Source organism: Thyridium curvatum, assembly GCF_004353045.1.
Source record: "Thyridium curvatum strain D216 chromosome Unknown NODE_142_length_46286_cov_82.757469, whole genome shotgun sequence".
In the NCBI taxonomy this organism is placed as follows: Eukaryota; Fungi; Ascomycota; class Sordariomycetes; order Thyridiales; family Thyridiaceae; genus Thyridium; species Thyridium curvatum.
This window is the reverse complement of record NW_022156897.1, coordinates 25,840-46,286: the sequence shown is the minus strand read 5'-3', so window position 1 is coordinate 46,286 and position 20,447 is coordinate 25,840. Positions and strand designations below refer to the sequence as shown.

General features: G+C 57.3%; 4 protein-coding genes across 4 annotated transcripts; 2 read left to right on the top strand and 2 right to left on the bottom strand.

Moving 5' to 3' along the window:
- Window positions 1-697: 697 nt before the first annotated feature.
- Window positions 698-2,511, bottom strand: E0L32_012184 (uncharacterized protein; the record flags this gene model as incomplete). The annotated part of the gene is made up of 4 exons (XM_031134997.1): window positions 698-1,416; window positions 1,497-1,943; window positions 2,011-2,336; window positions 2,402-2,511. The coding sequence occupies 4 exons, from the start codon at window positions 2,509-2,511 to the stop codon at window positions 698-700; spliced, it is 1,602 nt and encodes a 533-aa protein (XP_030999066.1).
- Window positions 2,512-5,173: 2,662 nt separating this feature from the next.
- On the top strand, window positions 5,174-7,369 carry E0L32_012183 (uncharacterized protein; the record flags this gene model as incomplete). Its single annotated transcript, XM_031134996.1, has 5 exons — window positions 5,174-5,341; window positions 5,407-5,699; window positions 5,765-6,255; window positions 6,609-6,688; window positions 6,785-7,369. 5 exons carry the CDS (start codon window positions 5,174-5,176, stop codon window positions 7,367-7,369), a joined length of 1,617 nt encoding a protein of 538 aa, XP_030999065.1.
- Window positions 7,370-8,119: 750 nt separating this feature from the next.
- On the top strand, window positions 8,120-9,366 carry E0L32_012182 (uncharacterized protein; the record flags this gene model as incomplete). The annotated part of the gene is made up of 2 exons (XM_031134995.1): window positions 8,120-8,424; window positions 8,499-9,366. 2 exons carry the CDS (start codon window positions 8,120-8,122, stop codon window positions 9,364-9,366), a joined length of 1,173 nt encoding a protein of 390 aa, XP_030999064.1.
- Window positions 9,367-9,891: 525 nt separating this feature from the next.
- Window positions 9,892-11,426, bottom strand: E0L32_012181 (uncharacterized protein; the record flags this gene model as incomplete). Its single annotated transcript, XM_031134994.1, has 2 exons — window positions 9,892-11,216; window positions 11,282-11,426. 2 exons carry the CDS (start codon window positions 11,424-11,426, stop codon window positions 9,892-9,894), a joined length of 1,470 nt encoding a protein of 489 aa, XP_030999063.1.
- Window positions 11,427-20,447: the final 9,021 nt, after the last annotated feature.

The following is a 20,447-nucleotide window of genomic DNA, read 5'->3' as shown; positions in this document are numbered from 1 at the left end:
GAGGGAGGGAAGGGGTGACGAAGACAGATATGACATTCTTGTAATTATTAAACAGTAATACAAACATTACCAGGATATGACTCTGTTGTTCTTTGCACCACGTCGGCCATAACATAGCTGAATCGTCTATTCGTGAAAATATAGACTTCTGTGGGTCAAAAACAAAGTGATATTAGATCTATCGGAAGAGTCGAGACGAGGTCCCGCAACCAAGATCAGCATGCCCTGCGTTCAGTGATGTAACCATGTAACATTTGGTGCCTGTCAATCTCAGCTCCAACGAAGATGAAGACCATGCCATTGGTCAATTCCCAAGTCCACACGTGGAGCACAATAATACCGAAAGATCCTTCATCCAAGACACATATCAAAAGGTGCGGTGGGGGCCATAACCTGTCAAGTCGGCGAGTAGAGCAGACAAACATTGCAATAGATATAATGTAATGGCTTTGAAATCTAGGTATATATATATATATTCTATTGTAGTCTATTCCACACCTTGTCTAGATGCCTTGTTGTAATCATGATGCCCGCGTATGCCCGCTGTGTCATCAATGCTTTCCCACAACGCCTTGAAGAGAACTCCAACAGCCACTGCGGGCTATCTTGAATCTTAATTTGAGTGACGCTCCTCGCATCGGTATATCTAGACAGTATATTGTTTCCCTGCGGGGTTGCGTGTTTAGGTATCGCCGTCTCATACGTGAGTGGTGGCGACCTCGGCGGTCTCCTCGGCCTTGCCAGACAGCTTGACCTCGCGGCGGTGGTCCCACGAGTCCGAAGGAACCCAGTGCTTCGACTTGTGCGCAACGGTGACCTCCTCGTACAGCTGGTCGACCTCCTCCAGACTCAGGCCCTTGGTCTCGTAGATGAAGAACCAGACGAAGGCGATGCACAGGAAGCAGCAGCCGAACCAGACGAAGAAGATCTTGGACTGCAGGTTCGCGTAGCCGTCGCCGTAGTTGACCAGGTACGGGGTCGAGAAGGCGATGGCCCAGTTGAGCAGCCAGTTGGTGGCCGTGGTCATGCTGAGCGACTTGGCGCGCGTCTTGAGCGGGAAGATCTCGCCCGTGACGACCCAGGCGAGGGGGCCCCAGGTGGACGCGAAGAAGAAGATGTAGATGCAGGTGAAGGCCACGGCGACCTTCTGGCCGGCCAGGTTCTTGACGAAGATGTCGCCGTTGTCGAGCTGGCCGGTCGACACGGTGCCGGTGACGGCGACGATGAGCTGCGAGACGGCCATGCCGACGGCGCCCCAGAGGAGCAGCGGGCGGCGGCCCCACTTGTCGATGAAGTACATGCCCGGGATGGTGGACGCGACGTTGATGCCCGAGGTGATCATGGAGATGGTGAAGCCGCTGGAGACGCCCGAGTTCTGGAAGAACTTGGTGCCGTAGTAGAAGATGAAGTTGATGCCTGTTGGGTTTCTCACAGTCAGCATGGGGGAGGAAAACAAAAAAAAAAAGAGCAAGAAAGTCTCTTTTTCAAAAACATACCTGTCAGCTGCTGCAGAGCCTGCAGGGCCATGCCGGTGAACTGCCGCTTCAGGATGGGGGGCTTGAAGCAGTCAAGGTAGGTGCCCTCGCCCTGCTGCATCTCGAACTCGTGGTTGGCCTGGATCTCTGCCAGCTCCGCGCGGACAGCCGGGTGGTCGACGGGCAGGCGGCGGATCTTGCTGAGCGACTTTGCCGCCTTGTCGATGTTGTCCTTCTTGATGAGGTACCGCGGCGTCTCGGGGAGGATGAGCATGCCGCCGAACAGGATGAGCGACCAGGCGAGCTGGATGGAGATGGGGATGCGGTAGGACCCCGTGTCGTTGCGCTTCGAGGTCGCGTTGTTGACGATGGCAGCCAGGAGCAGACCGATGGTGATGGCCCATTGGTAGGCACCGACAATGACGCCACGGATCCATTTGGGCGCGGTCTCGGACTGGTAGAGGGGGACTGTGTTTTGGGAGAGAAGTCAGATCAACAGCGCCGTGATATATGATAGCCTAGCGATGGTACTCACCCATGGCCGAGATCAGGCCGACTCCGAGGCCAGCAAAGAAGCGACCAGCGAGGAACAAGGGCAATGACGTAGCAGCCGTGTGCAAGACGACTCCGAGGTTGAACACCCAAGTGGAGATCAGGAGACCAGGTCGACGGCCGATCCAGTCGGTAAGGAAGGGCGAGGCCAGGGCACCGAAGAAGGTACCGGCCGAGAGAATGGAGACAACGGCGGATTCTTGGGAAGTCGTGATGTTGGGGTTTCCTTGGGGGTCGATGTAGCCGGTGCTGAACAGCCGCTGCCAGTAGGGCATGGCAAGAATGCCGCTGATGGTTCCCGTGTCATAGCTAGAGAGAGCAAGGGTCCGATTAGCCTTCAACCCGAAGAGTTCGAGACAGAAGCTGGCGCATACCCAAAGAGAACACCGCCAAAGGCCACAAAGAGGCCCATGGCGATAGCGGCCCATGAACTTCCCGGCTCGCCCTTGGGCTTTGAAAGGGCAATTGATTGAATAAAGCCCATTTTGATAAGTGGACTTTTGGTCACAAAATCTTCGATGTGGGTGAAGGGCTCCAAGGGAGATGGAGATGTTGGAGATGAAGATGTTGGATCAAGCCAGGAACGAGGGCCGGATCAACGCTTTTAAACAATTCCCCAGTCATTCTTCATAACTTCTGCCCCATGGGCAATCTACACAAATTGCGGGCTACACCTTTTCTACACCTGTCCCGTGCGGTATGGAGCACGACTGGCCAGATCAGTCGGAATGTCCGACGATCACGTCAGGGGCGGGATGGGCATGCTATCTGGGTGTCAAGGTCTGTGAATAGGGCCGAGCCTTGTAACGACATCCCAGCCTGGCCTCTCCATCGAGGGTGGAGCGCACGTGTGTGGGCAGTTGAGAAAAAAGGAAAAACATTCCATTTCCCCTTCTAGAAAGAATTCCATGGCACGCACGCGCGCGTTTGAGATTCACCATCCATTCTCGTGGCTGATGCCAAGGAGCCGTGGATGGGTCGGGCCCCCGACACGGACCCTGGGGTAGCAAGTCGGACCGTTTCCCCCGGCTGTTGGTCTGGAGGCAACTCGGCTCCCTCGTCTCGATCGATCGAAACAGTGCTGCCAATAGTCGCAGAATTGCGCGCCGAAACAAATAGGTTCGATGATTGCCGTCTTGTGACTGGTTGCGATCTACCACGAGGACATACCTCCGTCGGTATCCAGCATCAAATGTCAGGAATGAGATTCTATGCAGTATTCACTTGCCACTGTCAACGCACCGATGAATGAGAGTCAGCGCAATTAGTAACTCCAGAAGCCCAAAGCCATGGCGCAACGCGCACGAGAGCGAACGCTAAGACGGGGACACGGCTGCTCACCTCAACACTGGTGAACTGGTCAAGGGCTCTACCGGCTTTCGCCGCCTCTTGATGGCTGCTTCATCCATGGTCTTCGCTTATTTAGTGTCTGTATATGCAGCTACGCTACTACTTCCTAGTGTGGTCGAAGTGCACCAACCAATGCGTAGCTGGAGGATGAGAGGGTGTGAAAGGGTGGGAGAGTGTGGGAGAATGTGGGAGTGAAGAATGTGTGCTCCGTTCCTCCAGAACCCCGCCTCGCCTGACCAGCTCTGGACTCTCCTCCTCCGCAAGCTTCCATCGACCTTCTAGTGTGCTTCTAGTCTATGCGGTGCAGCACCCATCCCAGTCACGGCTTCTTTAAAGTGCCGAGAGCTCTGCAGCCCACGGACGCGCCGTGCGGCACGCTGCGGGATTTTGCCTTCTCACCGTGATACGGCCACCAAGATCGTATGCAATCTGGCGAGCGGTCACCCCACAGCCGTGGGGGGTGGTTCTGGGGTGCTGTTCTCTCTTCGCCCAACGGATCTCCCGGATGGCACCATCTTCGACCTACCGCGATAGAGACGTAGACAGATCTCGAGATCTGTGATTTGCTTGGCAAGTGATCGGCAGCTCGCACCGCCAAGGACAGTTCTGCCGCCATCGTGTCGCAGTCGAAGCTCTGAATGTGCGCCTTTGCTCGTCGGGATGCCAACCTCCATCAGCATCACCCATGTCTTGGCCAATACTCGGCTTGTCCGGCGATAAAGAACCACATGAAGAGCGCTGACAGAATGCAATGACGAGGTCGGATTGAGCGACGATGAGTGCGGAGCCAGCCCTCTTTGTTGGCTTGGCATCTAGACTCTGACGCCCTTGCTGTAGTCAAGTGCTTGTGGAGATCAGCGCTCGCTAGATTCGTCCGTCTCGGAGAGTAACAAAGCGTCGTGGGGACACTCTGAGAGAGTACAAATATGACTGCCGCCTTTCCTCAAACCATTCCAAAGATACAATTCTTAGCATGCTCTACTTTCTACTTTCCTTCAGGAACCTGCCTCTCCCTCGTCCCATCATGAGTTGCCTTGCAGCTTGATCTCTTTCTTGAGTGCTCTGGCATTACGGAACAGCTAATCTATCTTGGGGTAGCTGTCTTCAAGCAGCTTTCGGACAGTGCTCTGGGACTTCATCATCGCTTCGAGACAGAACATTAGGGTCTGAGAACTTGATGGACAGACCACTCAGCTAGGTAGCCAGAGATAGCATCAATGTCTGCAACCTGCTTGTGCTGAGAATACTCTGCGTCTGCCATACCTACCGCCACACATAGTACTTAGGTCAGGTCCAGCAGAAAGGGCAGCATCATCGTCTCTTTGACTAGCTCTCCTCAGACGCTCCCTTTCTCGAACTCTAGTAATTCCACACTAGGCTCATACAGAGAGTGAAGGTGGTGTGCTGGGGAGAGAGCTGACGGGGAGCCAATAGCGAGTTCCCCGCACGCTATCGTGCTGTTGGTTTCTACTAGTGTGGGGGGGAGACGGGGACACCCTCAGCTTTGCCTGGCAAGCCTGGGTACCCCAGCCCAAGCATTGCAGCTAGCAGGGGCTGGCCTTCTGCTGCAGGTGGAATGATTCTATGCGTCTGCCAAAGAGGGTGTGGAGGAGAATTTTCGCGCCGTGCATTGAGCTACAAGTACCCAGGCCGCGCCGTTGTCTGCTCAGTCTCCCCCCCTCCGGCCGCATCGTGTTCTTGGATTCCCTCGTCGTGCGTGATGATGACATTATCAGTCTGAATTGGCTGTATCTGGTGCCTGTTCTATTGAATGTCTCTTGAGAGTGCCACCAACCATGGCCGGCTTTCAGATCGCACCCGCGGCCAAGCCCACGGACCCCGAGAAGATCACCCTCGAGGCGTGGTCGCAGGGCTTCATGGTCGGCGCGTTGATCGTCATGGCGGTGATCACGCTGGTTAACCTACGCAAGGGGGTGCTCCTGCATAAACTCATTCTTATCGAGGTTTGTGGCCCCGAGCAGAGTCGCGACAGCTGTCAGTGGGTGCTAATGTCTCCTGGACGATGCAGTTAGCCCTCGCCGTGCCCAACGGTTTCTTCATGTTCCCCAACCCGCCGGTGTGGGGATGGTTCCTGTCATCGACGGTCGTGCCTCTCATCGCATCTTGGTCGCTGCACAACGTCATCGCCTGGATAAAGAACAAGCCCTTCCTGGGGCAGACGTCAAGCCGCGTCTACATTGGCACCGTCATCCTGGCCCAGCCGTACTGGATACTGGAGATATATGCCAACTTTGCCTACTTCAACAACGTCGGCAACACGCAGCTGTTCATCAAGACCCGCCCCTTCGAGGCGCTCTGTCGGTAAGCATGTCTGGTGGCCATCCACTCTCTCTTTCGCGAAAGCCCTCACTTACACTGGCTCCCAGTGACCCTTGGTGGATCTTCACCACGATGAATCTCTTTTACAACATCCGCTACCGGTATGAGCTCAGAGTGGTCGACATCGTCAGGGTCTGCCCCCGCTTCGGCGTCCTCCTCTTTTGCATGACGCTCAGCGTCGTCTTCATCGTGATCGACCTGCTCTCCGTGACGCCCGTCATCCCCATCGGGGTCATCAACCCGTTTTGGAAGTTCTCCATGGTCTTCAAGTGCTTGTCCGATACCATCATCCTCGACGACTTCAAGACGGCGCTCGACAAGCTGAGCCGGCACCGGAGGTCCCAGATCCTTCCCTTTGATGCTTTTGCGAATACACAGTGGCTGTCGGATGGGCGGGCCCCCGGCTATGATGAGAAGAAGATATGCCCAACGCGGTCGCACTCGGGACACGCCTCTGTCCAACAGATTGAGACAGTGGGCGATGGTAGAAGACCAACAATCTCCTTTCCTCCGCCCACGTTTTCCTCAGGGTTGTGTAGTAAGACGCCGTTATAGAGAAAGAAATGAAATAATGACATATGTAATGAATGGTTTTCAGAATGTGATGAATTGTGTCTGGCTAGATGCATCGATCTGAGCTGCCCCTTGAACCTCTATCATGATTTTGCGGTCTGATGGTGAGGACCGTACTATTCATGTTCACGAATTTGTGCCGACCACGGCGGAGGGATCAAATCTACCTGTGAAACCCAAGACAAAGGGGAATTCAGGGGTATCAGACCTCTAGAGGATCACTTCAAGAGGCAAACATTGTTTATATACTCCTCTTGGTATTTATCTTGTGGTTAATTTGGGACCAGTTCCGAACCACGACCGCTAATTAACATTCAGCTCGCGCTGCGCCTCAACACGGTGACCCAGAAATGGAGTCCGACAGTGGAGCCGGCGATCATGAGAGCGAAAAGCTCCAGGTTTCAGCTCAACTCTCATTTCCGTGAAACCCTCAGTCTCTCCTCCATTCAACAACAACCAGTCACTTGAACACCTACCCAGACCACGCCGCGCAGACGACCGTTTGCGCACAGAGCGAGGGCCCCGCCCGCGCACATCGTCAACACAAAAAAGATGGTGGAGGTCACGGCCCTGGACTGGATCGTCTTCTTCGCGGCGATCCACGTCACCGTGGCGATCATGGTCGCATTCCACCTGGGGGACACGTACGTGCCGGCCTGGGTCAAGGACGACGGCTGCCTCTGCGTCCTGACCCCGCTCTTCTGCGTCGGCCCGGCCCTCGCCTGGCCCTTCGTCGCCGTCTACTACCTCGGCCTGAGCGCCGCGGGCGGGCTGCGGCGGGCGTGGGAGTACAGCATGTCCAGGGACTCGTTCTGCGGCATCCCGGTCAGGAGGAGGAGGAGGAGCAGGAGCAGGGGGGTCGGGACGGAGGCCGACTACCACGAGCTCGGGCAGGCGGAGGAAGGGGTTCGGGCGGGGTCGCCTCCGGGGCGGGAGGTGGCTGTTGCGCCCGGGCCGCAGGCGAGGATGTCGTTCGAGTCGGAGGAGACTCTGGGGAAGTGAGGGAGAAACCAACACACGCCGTGCACGGCGTCGTCGCGGGCGGACATTTGGTTATTTGTCGACAGACATGGGATTGAGGCAAGTCGATCAGGGCCGACTCATCACGGTCGCATGTCAGAGAGCAGGACAGGAAGGAGGATGTGCACGACGCACAGGCATCTGGACGTCCCGATCAGTGTCGGACAGAGAACATGTCCAATTGAAGCGACTGGATGCGTCCGATTAGCCATCATCCATCGACGTCTGAGAGGCACCGGCAGTAGCCAGTAGCGCATTGCAGTCCGGTGCATCCGACGAGCCCTCACGCGCGAGATCAACAGTATCAGCCTGGGAGATTTACAAGCAGATGTAAACTATGTAATGATCAAAATGAAGATCCAACTGCCTGCTTGACGTTGAAGAGTAACCAAAGCAAACGACACAACTGGCCATGCTGGCGTGTGCGCGCCTAACTCTGTGGCTTTAGCGCCAGTGTGGCTTGCATTGGCGGAGGACCACTTTAATCTTTGAGAACACGAAGGCCGACTGCAGCTCCAGCTCGGTCAGAGAGCCTCCCCTCCTTCCTCCTCATCCCCCACCATTTGATCTTCTCCCCGTCGGACAATGGCCTGAGCGATGAACGGGGGCAATTCATTTCTGGGGCGGACGGCCGGCCTCTTTGCCGCCGCCGCAGCCCTGCGACTGGTGCTCTTCACCCTCTTCCCCGGCCTCCCAGACCTCCTGACCGGACGCGTCGAGATCTCGACGCCCGTAACGAGCTTCAAGCGCCGTGAGTTGCTACCTCCCCCAGCGGTGCGCACGCCCAATATGGGCCCATCGTTCGCGACATGTGGATGCTGACCCCCCCCCCGCGTGAGCAAACAGTGCAAGAAGGCCTCTTCCTCTACAACCACAATGTCTCGCCGTACGACGGCGGCGTCTACCACCAGGCGCCCCTCTTCCTGCCGCTCTTCTCCCTGCTGCCCAGCTACACCAGCTGGCCCATCTTCACCAACCTGCTCTTCGTGGCCGTCGACATCCTGAGCGCCGACGCCCTCGTCAAGATCGCCGACTCGTGCGAGGCCGGCTCCTCGGCCCTCTTCAAGTCGCCCCGGCGCGACAAGCGGTGGAGCGGATACGTCGTGGCTGCAGTGTGAGCAAATTTGATTGATCTGTTATTGCCGTCTGGGAGGGGACCTCGATCGGATCTAACCAAATTTCCAACAGATACCTCTTCAGCCCCTTCACCGTGGCGACCTGCATCGGCCGCTCGACCAGCGTCTTCACCAACTGCGCCATCCTCCACGCCATCGCCAAGGCCATCGCCGGCGCGCCCCTCGGCGCCATGGTCGCCCTCTCCTTCGCCGCCTACCTCTCCATGTACCCGCTGCTGCTCCTCCCGGCCCTCGTCCTCCTCGCCTACGACCGGCAGCCGGCCCCGCCGTCCCCGCACCACGTCTCCTCGGGCCTGCGCTTCGCCGCGCTGCACGCGGCCGCCGTGGCCGCCTGCCTGGCGGTGCTCTTGGGCATGTCGTACCTCGTGACGGGCGGGTCCTGGGAGTTCCTGCCCTCGACCTACGGCACGCAGCTCACGCTGTCGGACCTGACGCCCAACGCCGGGCTCTGGTGGTACTTCTTCATCGAGATGTTCGACTCGTTCCGGTCCTTCTTCCTCGCCGTCTTCTGGCTGCACCTGGCCTCGTACGTGGGCGGGCTCTGCGTGCGCGCGCGCGCGCAGCCGCTGGCCGCCCTGGCGCTGCTGGCCGGCATCTTCGCCATCTTCAAGCCCTACCCCAGCATCGCCGACACGGCCCTCTTCCTGGCCCTCGTGCCGCTCTTCCGGCACGTCTTCCCGCTCATGCGCTACACCTTTGTCGTCGCGGCCGCCATCGCCTACGCCGCCTTCCTCGGCCCGGCGTTCTACCACCTCTGGATCTACGCGGGCAGCGGCAACGCCAACTTCTTCTACGCCATCACGCTCGTCTGGAGCCTGGGCCAGAGCCTGCTGGTGTCGGACCTGACGTTTGCGATTCTGCGCGACGAGTGGGAGGTCGACCGGCCCGAGATGGTCAACAAGGAGATCCGGCAGATTTGAGTGGGTGGCTGCGGGAGTAGCGTAGCCTGCAAGGGTGTGTGTGTAGCTGTGGACTGTGGTGGAAGAGTGTCGGGGGGCCTCAACAGCATCACGATCCAAATTGGAGCCAGGCACAGTTCTTGACATGAGCAAGCCAAGGAGATCAGAGAGTTCGGGTGAGAAAGACCTGCAACATAGATAGACATAAAGCGGTGTATGTTCTGCAGCCTTGGGATCCGTGCAGTTCACGGAATGTACGATGATTAGATCTTATTATGACGATTACAAGAAAAAAAACGCTTGCACTTTTTTTTATCATCTATTCCCTGTAGTCCTTCCGTGCGTTAATCCGTGAAGTACACGTACATACATACACACACACACTGTGTCTCCCATTCCCGTATCCGCACAGGTAGGTAGGTAGCTATATCATAACAAGCCCACCCCCAATCTTACTCATACAAAAACACCAACCATACATCGTACACACACACATACATACATACAACCTCCGCCCGGCTGCATCCAATCCAACCCACGACATCATCACGACGACCCACTGCCGACCTCGACATCCACCTCAACCACCTCAGGCCGCCCGCTCATCTCGATCGGCACCTCCTCGTACTCCCCGCCGAGCCCGGACCCGACGCCACTGGCCCCACCGCCAGCGTACCCCTGCGGCGCCCGGAAGCCGCCGCCGGCGCCGTCGCGGCCACCACCAAAGGAGACCCCAGCAGAAGAGGAGGACGAGGAGCCGTACAGGCCGAGCAGCGCGCCGGCGGCGCCGAAGCCCCGCGCCGGCCGGCTCCAGCGGTACACGGCCTCGCCAAAGGCCGGCACGCGGCGCCAGGCGAGCACGCCCGCCACGAGCGCGGAGCCCAGCACGGCGGCGCAGAAGGCGTGCAGCAGGTCCCGCCGGCGCTGCTGCCGCCGGGCTATGTCGTCGCTCGTGGCCGCCCGCAGGCGCAGGTCCCGCGCGTGCAGGGCGTCGCCGACGTGCGGGGCGCTGCGCAGCGCGCCGCGGAGGAAGCGCGCCGCGAGCGAGGAGGAGGACGCGGTAGTGGACGGGCCGGTCAGGGTCAGGGGCGCGGCGGGCGGGATGGCGGCGCGCAGGGCGGAGGTGAAGGCCGTCAGGGCCGCGAGGGACGGCTCCGAGGCGAGCAGGTCCCGCAGCCAGCGGCGGGGCAGGTCCGGGACCAGCATGAGGGAGAGGTACGCGTAGGCGAGGCAGTCAACGCTCGTGGGCGCCCTGCCGTCGCCTCCGGCCGCCGCCGCCACGAAGGAGAGGGCGTCGTCGGGCGCCGCGCGGCGCAGGGCCTGGGCCAGCGGGTCGAGGCACGACGTTCGCGCCGTGGACCGGAGCTTGTTGACGGCGCGCGTCTCCTCCGACGTTCTGTCCGCGGCTCCGAGTCTGCCCTGGTTGATGTAGTCCGCGATGGTCTTGAGGCTGGGCGGCGGCGGCCTGGGCCTGCCGCTGGTCTCGGCGCCGTCGGGCGGGACCTCGGCGTCCGGGTCGAGGTCGCCCAGGCCCAGGCCCTCGGCCCGCTGGAGCATGGCGTCGCGCACGAGGGGCGGCTCGACCCAGGTAAGGGGGAAGGGCAGGATGCGGCTGTAGGCCGGGCGGACGACCTCGCTCCAGTTGGTGTGGGAGGCGTAGAGCGAGAGCGCGACGAGGGGCGCCGCGCGCGAGGCGAGGAAGGCGGCGAGGGCGTCGGCGTCGGCGCGCTGGGCGGGCGTCAGGCGGGCGTCCGGATCGTGGTCGAGGCGGGAGGAGGAGGAGGTGGAGGTGGAGGCGAGGTGGGAGACGATGGGTCGGTAGCCCGAGACCCAGGAGCCGGTGGCCCGGTCGTACAGGGAGGGGAGGACATCTGCGAATGGACCGAGTGAGCAAAGGATCTGCAGGTCAAGGCGAGGGGGGCAAGAGGAGACGTACGTGAAGGGACGGCGGAGGGGCTGGTGGTGACGAGGGTGAAGGCGGTGGGCGGGAGGACGAAGCTGGCGTAGGTGATGAGGGCGAGGGACTCGGCGTCGATGGAGGGCAGGCCGCATGCGGGGCCCCAGACGTGAAACTCGAGCATCGTGGCGGCGCACGAGGAGCAGCGAGCTGTAGCTACCTATGCTCTGGAAGGAAGAGCAAGCTTCTGGTTGCGACCCTGGTAGACGCCGAATAAGGTGTGAGCACGGCACCTGCAGCTGAGCCGCCAGCGTAACGAGGAACGGGCGGCTAGTTCGGGCGGAGAACGGATGCAAGCGCCTGCTGGTCTGGCCTCGTCGCGCGTAGAGAATGTCTCGGTTTAGGCTTTTTAGATGGTTGTTCTCTCCTCCGCAGACGCAGAAGAGCAGTACCTAACTATGCAGAGAGCTGCGGAAGTAGCGCGCGCCCGCCGAAGGGGCATGAAATGAGGATGTTCAGTGGCTGGCAGGGGCAGGATGATCGCCAGGGTCCTTTTCTTCTCTGGGGCCGAGGGCGAGACGAGCACACAGCGGAGCCCGTGCCAATCTCGTACCTACCTAGCTCTCAGCTGGTCTAGGAAGCCAGATTCCCCTTTGCGTGCAAGCTTGACGTCAAAGTGCGGAACAGACAAGTCACTCGTTGGTTGCAAAGGAACCTCAAATGAAGGCGGAATAGGTCTCGCGGGAGGTCAGGTCGGTCGGGCTAACTCGTGCCGCTGTCGGTGCGGAACGAAACCCAAAGTCTAAAGGCCAAAGTCAAATAGAGAAGAGTGGAAATATAGCGGCCACCTGTGCATCAGTCCAGTGCATCCTGCAGCGAGGGCGATTGGCTCGTGGGGCAAGAAACAGCGTTTTTGAGTTTGAAGCTGTCTGGGGCCGTTTCGGCGGGCGGCAAGATGCAAGATCCAAATCGTGGTCGGTGCGTCGAGCACGTGGAACAGAATCACGCATGAGATAAACCCAACTGGAACCCATCGAGACGGATGCATGTAACTACCTACATGTACATACATACGGTACAACGTCGCTCTGTACCTGACCGGATTGATATCACACTTGTCCATCGTCCTCCTCCTCACTCCTCCTCCTCCACCACCCCCCGCCCACCCTCGATCAGCAGAGTTTCATTGGTAAATCACCACTATCAGGAACAAGAAGGTTTATCTCTCTACAAGTACGTCCTGGTCTCTGACCGCCCCTTTTTGAAAGGAGACAAGATCTGTCGACATTCGCCACCGATCAACAGACAGAAGTTCGGGACGGTCTGTTTTAGCACGTTTCAGCTTCAGACTCTAGCACTGGCTTTTTGACATTTCGCGGTCCGCTCCCCGGCTGGGAAACAAAGAACACAGGTGGGTGGCTTGATGGCTTGAAGGTCCAAATTCATCATCACTTACGTAGTTTGCTCCTCTTACACTACACACACACACTCTCTCTCTCCATCCATCCCTGGTACCTGAACACGAACGACCCTGAACCTGACCCGAACCCGGAGTTCCATCCCGTTGATCCATCCAATCCTATCTCGGGCACACGGGGTTTACAACGTATTGCAGTTAGCTTCCCACCGCAAGCCCAAAACCTGTCACTAACTTCCCAAGTTACGCCATCTTGAACCCGGCCGCTCGGTCGGATTTTTGCCTTCCCCTCCCCTCCTCACCCTGTCATTGGCCACCGACACACACCAGCTGATGATATACATTTGGTAGCCGTCAACTTAAAAAAAAACGAAAGGCACAGTCAGCAAAAAGGAAAATGTGACGAGTCGAGTGGAGAATCAGCCTAAGAAACAACGCCAAAGGGGAGGGGAAAAAGGACCATGATCTGAACCATGTGATTCCCCAAGTTCGCCTCCCCCTGGGCCCAAGTGTCGATCCGCTAAACTTTGGATGGCAGACGAGAGGAGAACGATAGACACGGCGGGCGCTTGATAGTCTGTCCACTCCCCCATTTCGAAGTACAAGTACCTGGGTAACGTAATTCCACAGTCGATCATGAACATTGCTTTTCTCGCAAGCGTCCGTCGCTCTTCTGGCCCCAGCAAATGTAGTGACTTTCTCGATGCGCAAGTCCACACCATATCGGATTGTTGCTTGGGGCGGGGAGAGGGGGATCCTCCCAAGCTACCTACCTAGTGGTAACGCAGCCCAAAAGCTTGGAAGAGGGTGTGTGGTGTGTGATATGTGACTGAGAGATAGGACCCAAATCCCAAATGCTTGGGAATTTCCACCATGACGAGCGGTGTGGCCTTTTGCGATATACGCGGGCGCCCGTCGAACCAGATAGTACGGCTCACGCGGGCCCGGCTTGGCGGGCTCATGATGCAATTGTTTCCGTACGGGGTGGGTGGCCAGTGATTCCACCAGAGAGCGAGTATGCCCAAAGTGATAGCGCCTTGGCCTGTACCAAGGAACCATCCATCCAAGTCGAGAAAGCAGAGCACATATTGTTACGAGGGAAAAGACAGCGTGCGTTTTCTTTTCACACACGAAGAAGACAAAGAATGGTAGGTGGTGCTGTTAAAGCAATCTCATTATTTGCTGACCCCTTAAAATCATAGGGCAGCGGATTGTATGATATCTTCCCGTCGTGAAAAAGAAGCTGTGCTACTTGCGAGCAGGTATCCCGTAAAAAAAAGCAAAAACCCCCAATAATTCCATATTCCTCCCTCCTGTGCGAGCAGAGAAGGACCAACCCCCAGGTCGATCATCAAGATCCCCCCCGTGTGGCCCTTCTGTGCTGTTGGGGGTATCGGCGACGATATAAGGTATGACTCTCTTTAGATACGACGCCAGACCCAGATGCTCTATTTGTACAGTTTGAAAACAAATTCCCCAGTTGATGATGGTTTTGGTGGATTTGCGAATCCCCCTTTCGTGAAATTTCCCCTTTCGTTCCCATGTGATAGATATCCGCGACCAGATTCGGTTCGACAGATGTGAAAGAGAAAAAGCGGAAGGAAAAGAGTGGTATTAAAAGTGTCGGTAGTTTGGTGGTGGTAGTGCTGTGTGACGTAGTGGTTTGAATAATAGTACAGTGGTGAAATGCGTCGCAGAGATTGCCGCCGGAATGCAGAAGTGAAAAAGAAGCCTCGGGAGAACCAAGTGCGGCTTGTTGTTTCTTCCCTGTAAGAGCCTGCTCCAGAGTTTTGTGTGGTTTGCGCGCGCGGTGTGCTGTGTTTCGGACGGGGTCGTGGGATGCCGTGGGGGGTTTGGTTTGGGTGGTTTGTGTTGCTGGATAATGTGGTGGTGAAATGGTGGGCAGCGTGCCGTGCAAGTCGGCAGGGTGTGCGAGAGCGAGTGACACTCAGGTTGCAGCAGATGCGGTGCACGAACGGCATGCAGTTCCAAGGAATTGGATCTTGGCTGCGTGCGCCGTGCCCGTCACCGTGCTTGCAGACCGAAAGCTGGGTGCCGTGGAGCCGTGGCACCGCTCGAGGCGGGCAGGCGGTTGCGGGCAGGCGGTTCGTCGTCCATGAGATATTCCAGTCGAGAGGTAGATGTAGTCCGTTCCGAGTCCCGTCCGAATCAAAACATCGGCGCTCCCTTTAACCCCTCTTGGGCAGAGGAGGGAGAGGGCGGCTCGGCGGCGGGCCGGGACAGGGAGGTAGTTGCGAAGGTCGCTGAGCAGGCATGGTGGAGAGTAGGAACGCCAGCTTGACTGTTGTGAGGGTGTCTGACTAAAAGGATCTCTGGTGCAAGAGATCCCGGAATGGCTGAGAGTGGTTTGGTGAGACTTGGGAATCACGATCCGAGGTGGAAAGGTGACACTGATGTGACGTTTTATACGGCGCGAGTACCAAAGGGCGGTTGTGCTTGTTGTGTGCGAGTGGCCGAGCAGGTCTGACAAAGGCGGCTTTGTTGCTATTGTTGAGATACGAGAGCACAATGATGTTGTCTGATATGATGTGAGAGCTGGTGTGTGTGGGAGAGAAAGAGCACGGTTTGATTGTTCGAGAAGAAGCGGAACGCGTTCTTGGGACGGAGAGGGTGGACGAGGGCTGCCTTATGTAGGTAGGTAGGTAGGTTGGTAGGCAAGTAGGTGAGGTAGGCTCCCGGCAATGAGCAGCAAGAGGACATCTCAAGATTGCCTAATCCGAGCAGGGGGCCCGGTAGAGGACGAGCGGGTTTTGGGAGCGAAAGGAGAGCGACCAGGGGTGGTGCCTGCTCGTCGCCCGCCCGCCGCCATGCCATGCCATCCATGGCTTGCGCTGAAGCCTTGTCGCGGGTCTGGTCTGACGAAAGGGAAATACGGAGACGGAGAGTGACACGCACACTCAGGCTTACGCTTAGCTGCGCGCCGCTCATCTCACTGCAATGAGACAATGACACAAGAGAGGAGACAAGGGTGCAGGGGGGTGGGAGAGAGAGAGCAGGGAGCAGGCAGGTACATGGAATTGCATGCATGCCTCTCGGGCGGTGAAGCGAGACCGACCTCAGGGCGGCCAAGGGAGAGAGGACCCCCATTGTGGATGCGGTACCTCAGCCCTTTGTACCCCCCCCCCGGTGGGATTTAATCAAAACACCATGCGATGCCGGCGTGTACAAGTACAAAAATAACATTTGCGGTTGTGTGGGTGGGAGATGTACCCCCCTGCTGGCCTGTCTCGCCTGTCTGGCTTCTCCGTCCAAGACGGTGCTTCTCCGTTTAGGAGGAGGATTTGCGGTGACGCAGCACCAACACCCAGTTCGGATCCGGGCACCAAGAGACGGAGAGGGAAAATGAAACAAGCACAAGCGCATGGAGTCCCCTGTCTCTGGCTAGCTTCACGGCCCCTGGATGGCCCCTGGGCCGCTCCGAGACAAACCACCACAATCGCGGTTTTGTTGTCGTCTTCGCGTCCTCTTCATCCACGTCTATTATTGTCTATGGGAGGACTGAGGTAGGTAGGTACCTCTATCAGTCTGTCCGTCTGTCTGTCTACTTTTTCCCTGGTGTGGCTACGTGCGTCTCCCTCGGCCTCGCCATGATCGCCAATCATTCAGCTTCAACAATCTAATTGTCTCCCTCGAAAAAGCCCCAATGCCAGCTCGGTCTGCCCACCCGGCGCGGAGACTAACTGCTACTAGCACCACCCACCAACCGCCTAAAGCTGAACCTGTCAGCCCGGCATGCCCCAAATTGGGCCCAAGGGTGAGAATTTTTGAAATTACAGTGGTCCAAAATAGCGGTCACCAAGCATGATAGAGGCACCTAGGAAAAAAAAAAACAGGTAAATGACAAAACCGCCTCCAGGTAAAACAGCAGGCGTGCCCAGCCCCCCCACACAGGGGACGACCAGAAAGGAATCCACCAGGCTGCCAATCTTCGGGGCGCCGAGGTAGTGAAATCTTGGTGGCATGAAAATGGCAGTGGAGCGAGGGTCTCCAGACGGAGGCGTGGCGGACAACGCACCTCGTTGGTTTCGTGGCGGCGGCCAGTTTTCAGGGCCATTCTACCGGGCGTCCGCCTGAACTCAAATCTCCTCTGTTGAAAAACCTGGAGAATGCAAGCCACGGCGACTAAGAAGCTCTGGACCGAACGACGCCCATCCATTCCCCAGAAGCCACCTCTTCTGCTGCACTGTAACCACGACGCTGATCTCGTTCATGGAAGTTCCCGTCCAAAAAGGTCAATTCATCTATTAGACGCTTGCTCGTAATAAATCGGGCTCGTCTACCAGAATAGGTAGTCTGCCGCTATGTAGCTACATACTTGTACACGAGACGGTCTGACCCTATTTTCGGCTCCTTTGGCCTCGCGTTCGTTCTCCAAAGCCGCCGAACAATCCATCGCCAAGCAAATTCCCACTAATAACCAAGTCCGTCCGCCTCGTCTTTTCTCTCTTTCACAAGCCAGATCGTGTTCCCTCTGCGGGCCCAAGAGGACGTCACCGAATGGGCCCTGGGAAAAAAAAGAAAATACGGAGTCAGTGAAAATTGCTTTGCTGTCCGTCATCTCTGCATCCAGGATGTCCCTTGTCTGCCGCAAATACGGAGTCCATAGGAAAAAGTGGTACTGCCCCCATCCGTAGAAGACTCATAGAATTTCCATGTACTCCACCGTCGCATACCAGAGCCTCCGTGCACACGTCTCGACGAGGATTTTTGAAATTTCATCCAATTCCAATTTCGTCAGGGCATTGGGCTTCCCCCTGCCAGGGTCTTTCCTGCTGGTGGAGCTTTCGCACAACAAAAAAAAAAAGGCATCGTCACTCACTCACTCACTCACTCCCTGTGGATTCGGTGTGAACAAGGCCATTGTTGGGGACAAAAGTGGGATATTACCAAGCATGAGTTGTCCCAGGACTGCCGGAGCAGCAACCAGGATGGCACTGACAATCCCCAACGGCTTTGCTCGCTTCATCGCCCGCCCGCCCGCCCGTCGTCCCATCATCAGGTGGATTACGAAGCATCGTCAGCAGACGGATAAGACCACGGAGATGGTCACCGTTCCCATCCATATGGCCCGCCCCTTGGTGAAACGGTGCTACCAGGAGTGCTGGTAGAAAGTCAAAAAAAAAAACGAAAAAATCTGACACGTCCGGGCCCGAAACGATAACTCACAAATGTCATCCCGACCAGCAGACCAGAAACCCGGGGTCGGTCGTCGGTGCTAAATTGGTATGGCCGAAATGAGCCAATCCGTACGGAACAGCACTTTTCTTTGATAGTGCATGCATGCATGACGGTGGTCAGCTGTTCTCTGTAACTCGACCACCAAACCCTGCTTCGACCCTGCTTCGCTTCGTATCAGCAGCATCCTTCGACAGCTGCAGCGCGCTGAATCAGGAGCCCTTATCGGAGACAAGACTAATTCGTGTTGATCATCGAGGGCAGAGCAATACCTAACATGATGCAGCCGAAGTGGCAGTGGTGGCCCCGGGAGCAATCTCTCTGTCCTACCACATGGGACTGCTAGTGTTGCGCCTCCTCCGCACATCCAAGATTGCGCATCGTTGCTTTTTGTTGCGCTTCTCGCAGCACCCAGCTGCAAGCCCAGCTGGCGGGCTGGCTGGGGCTGAAGGCTTGCCAATCTGGGCCGACTATTGGCCTCTAATACGACGCCGAGATCACGGTTCGACCCTGTCCCGAACCGCGTGTCGATGGTTCCTCTTTCAGCGCCCTGGCAAAGGTCTCGCTCGTTCCATTCCTGATTCGTAAATTGCTTTTCTTGTTTTGGGCTTCGCTCGAAGCTTTTGCCTAATGTACGGAGGACCTCTGGCGCAAAACTCAAAATTACCAGGCCAATTCAAGCCACACCACAGACGGTGCCTAGTAGCTGAAGCAAGTGCCGGCTCTATCGGGAGCCGTTCGGGACCCAGAGCTTGGGAATGGTGTGCAACCAGGATGGTTTTCCAAGTAGTTGTTGTGAGCTGTCTGGTCGAACGCTGACATGGTGTGTGCGGAGCGGGATCCGTCCGTCCACACCACATCCATCATCTCGCCCACCGTCTTAGACACCGTTCCTGGGCCTTGTGGGCGTCGTAAGCCGTGCTCTAGCTTTTCTCCAACGCAAGGGAGGGCAGTACAACAGGAACGCAAATCCAGGTACAGAGCTTATTACTTGCTGTTTGCTTTTTGTCTCTTAGGTGCTGATCTCCCATCGCTCCGTATTGCCTACTACCTTTGAGCTCCGTTGCACAGGATGCCAAGGGAGTGGGGTTGCCCTCGTTGTTCACTCATGTCCGCACTTGACGACATGGCTGGAGACTGGGCGGAGAAACCCTTGGTTTCTTTGTCGCCAATATGCACGGCGATCCGCCGAGATGCAGCCTTGTGAACAAGCAGGGTGGTCAGATGAGAAACACTTCCCGGCGGAGTGGGAGAGGGGGCTTTTACCGCCCGAGGTTTATCCCTCTTCCCGAGCGGTAACCTGCCAGGCCGTCGTGGGTCCGCGCTATCAAAAAGAGATCAAAAGACCAAGATACCCTGGCAGGAGGTGTAGCCCAGCCCATCCTGCAGCGCCGTGAGGGGTCGTGAGTCATGACCGATGCGTTGGCATCCCAGAGTTGCATGGCCCGGGAGATGAGCCACAGGATGGGTCGGTTGGCCCCAGGCAGCGGACCGAATCCAACCCTAAGGTGAATCGAGTCCTCGGCCGGCCGAGGCTGATGAGGATGCGGACAAACTCCCAAAGCGGTGTCTCTTGCAGGTCGAGTGGTGGTGGGCGGTTTAGTGCCCATCTACAAGTACAAGTAGCACACGTGGAGCGGCTGTGACAGGACCCGGCGCTTCCCGTCTGGGGGAGAGAGACAACGTGTCGGTAAGGTCGCCCTCCTGGGGCCTGTTCCCACTGAAACAGATGCCCAATAATGGATCCCCTAGGACGACGGGCGGCCTTGGTGGCCTTGTTTTGCCCGCATTCCGGTCACGGTTGTCGCGTCTGATGCAAATTATTCCTCCTGCGCAAGAGGGTACTTTAGTCCAAAGTATCAATTATTTCAGGATTCTTGGTCGTCTCGGGCGGCTTGGGATAAGTTTACGGAAGGACCAGGGGAAAAAGGCCCTCATCAGCGCCCAGTATGCAATAGCAGGCCTGGGCTAAGGGGTGTCGAATCTAGACGCTGATGCTGTGGTGACGACGATGATATGAACGATGATGTCCGTGCTGAAGGCGGCGGCTGTTGAAACGGACCCAGGCGCTCGACCTCGACCCACGCCACGCCCGTCAACTGGTCCTACCTATTTTGAGACAATGAGAAGTGATCAATCACCTGCGTGCTTATCGGTAAAATGGGATTCGACAGCAATATGTCAGCAGTTAAACAACATCAATCACAGATTGTCTTTCCAATGCATTATCGGCAGTGCTGAGTCAATGGTGTTCTATCGGTCGTATCAGACGCCAGATGTTTTAGGTCGGCGAGCCAGTCATGATCGAAATGCGCGCCTGCTTGGTTACGATGAGCGGGCCCATCCCGATCCGGAGCCTGCGACATACCAACTTGCATTTTGCAGTCGCACCTTGCCTCTCCGCCTGCAGCTCGGAAACAAAAGCCATCGCGAGCAGGATGAAGATCTCACATGGCGGGGAGTCGCAAGACCTGCCTAATACAGAATTGATCACTCCAAGTCGAGACGTGGGAGCGTCCCAACGCATCACGAAGCCTCGTCAGCTGAACTGCGATCATCGCACATCATCATCTTAGCACTCCAGGCGGACAA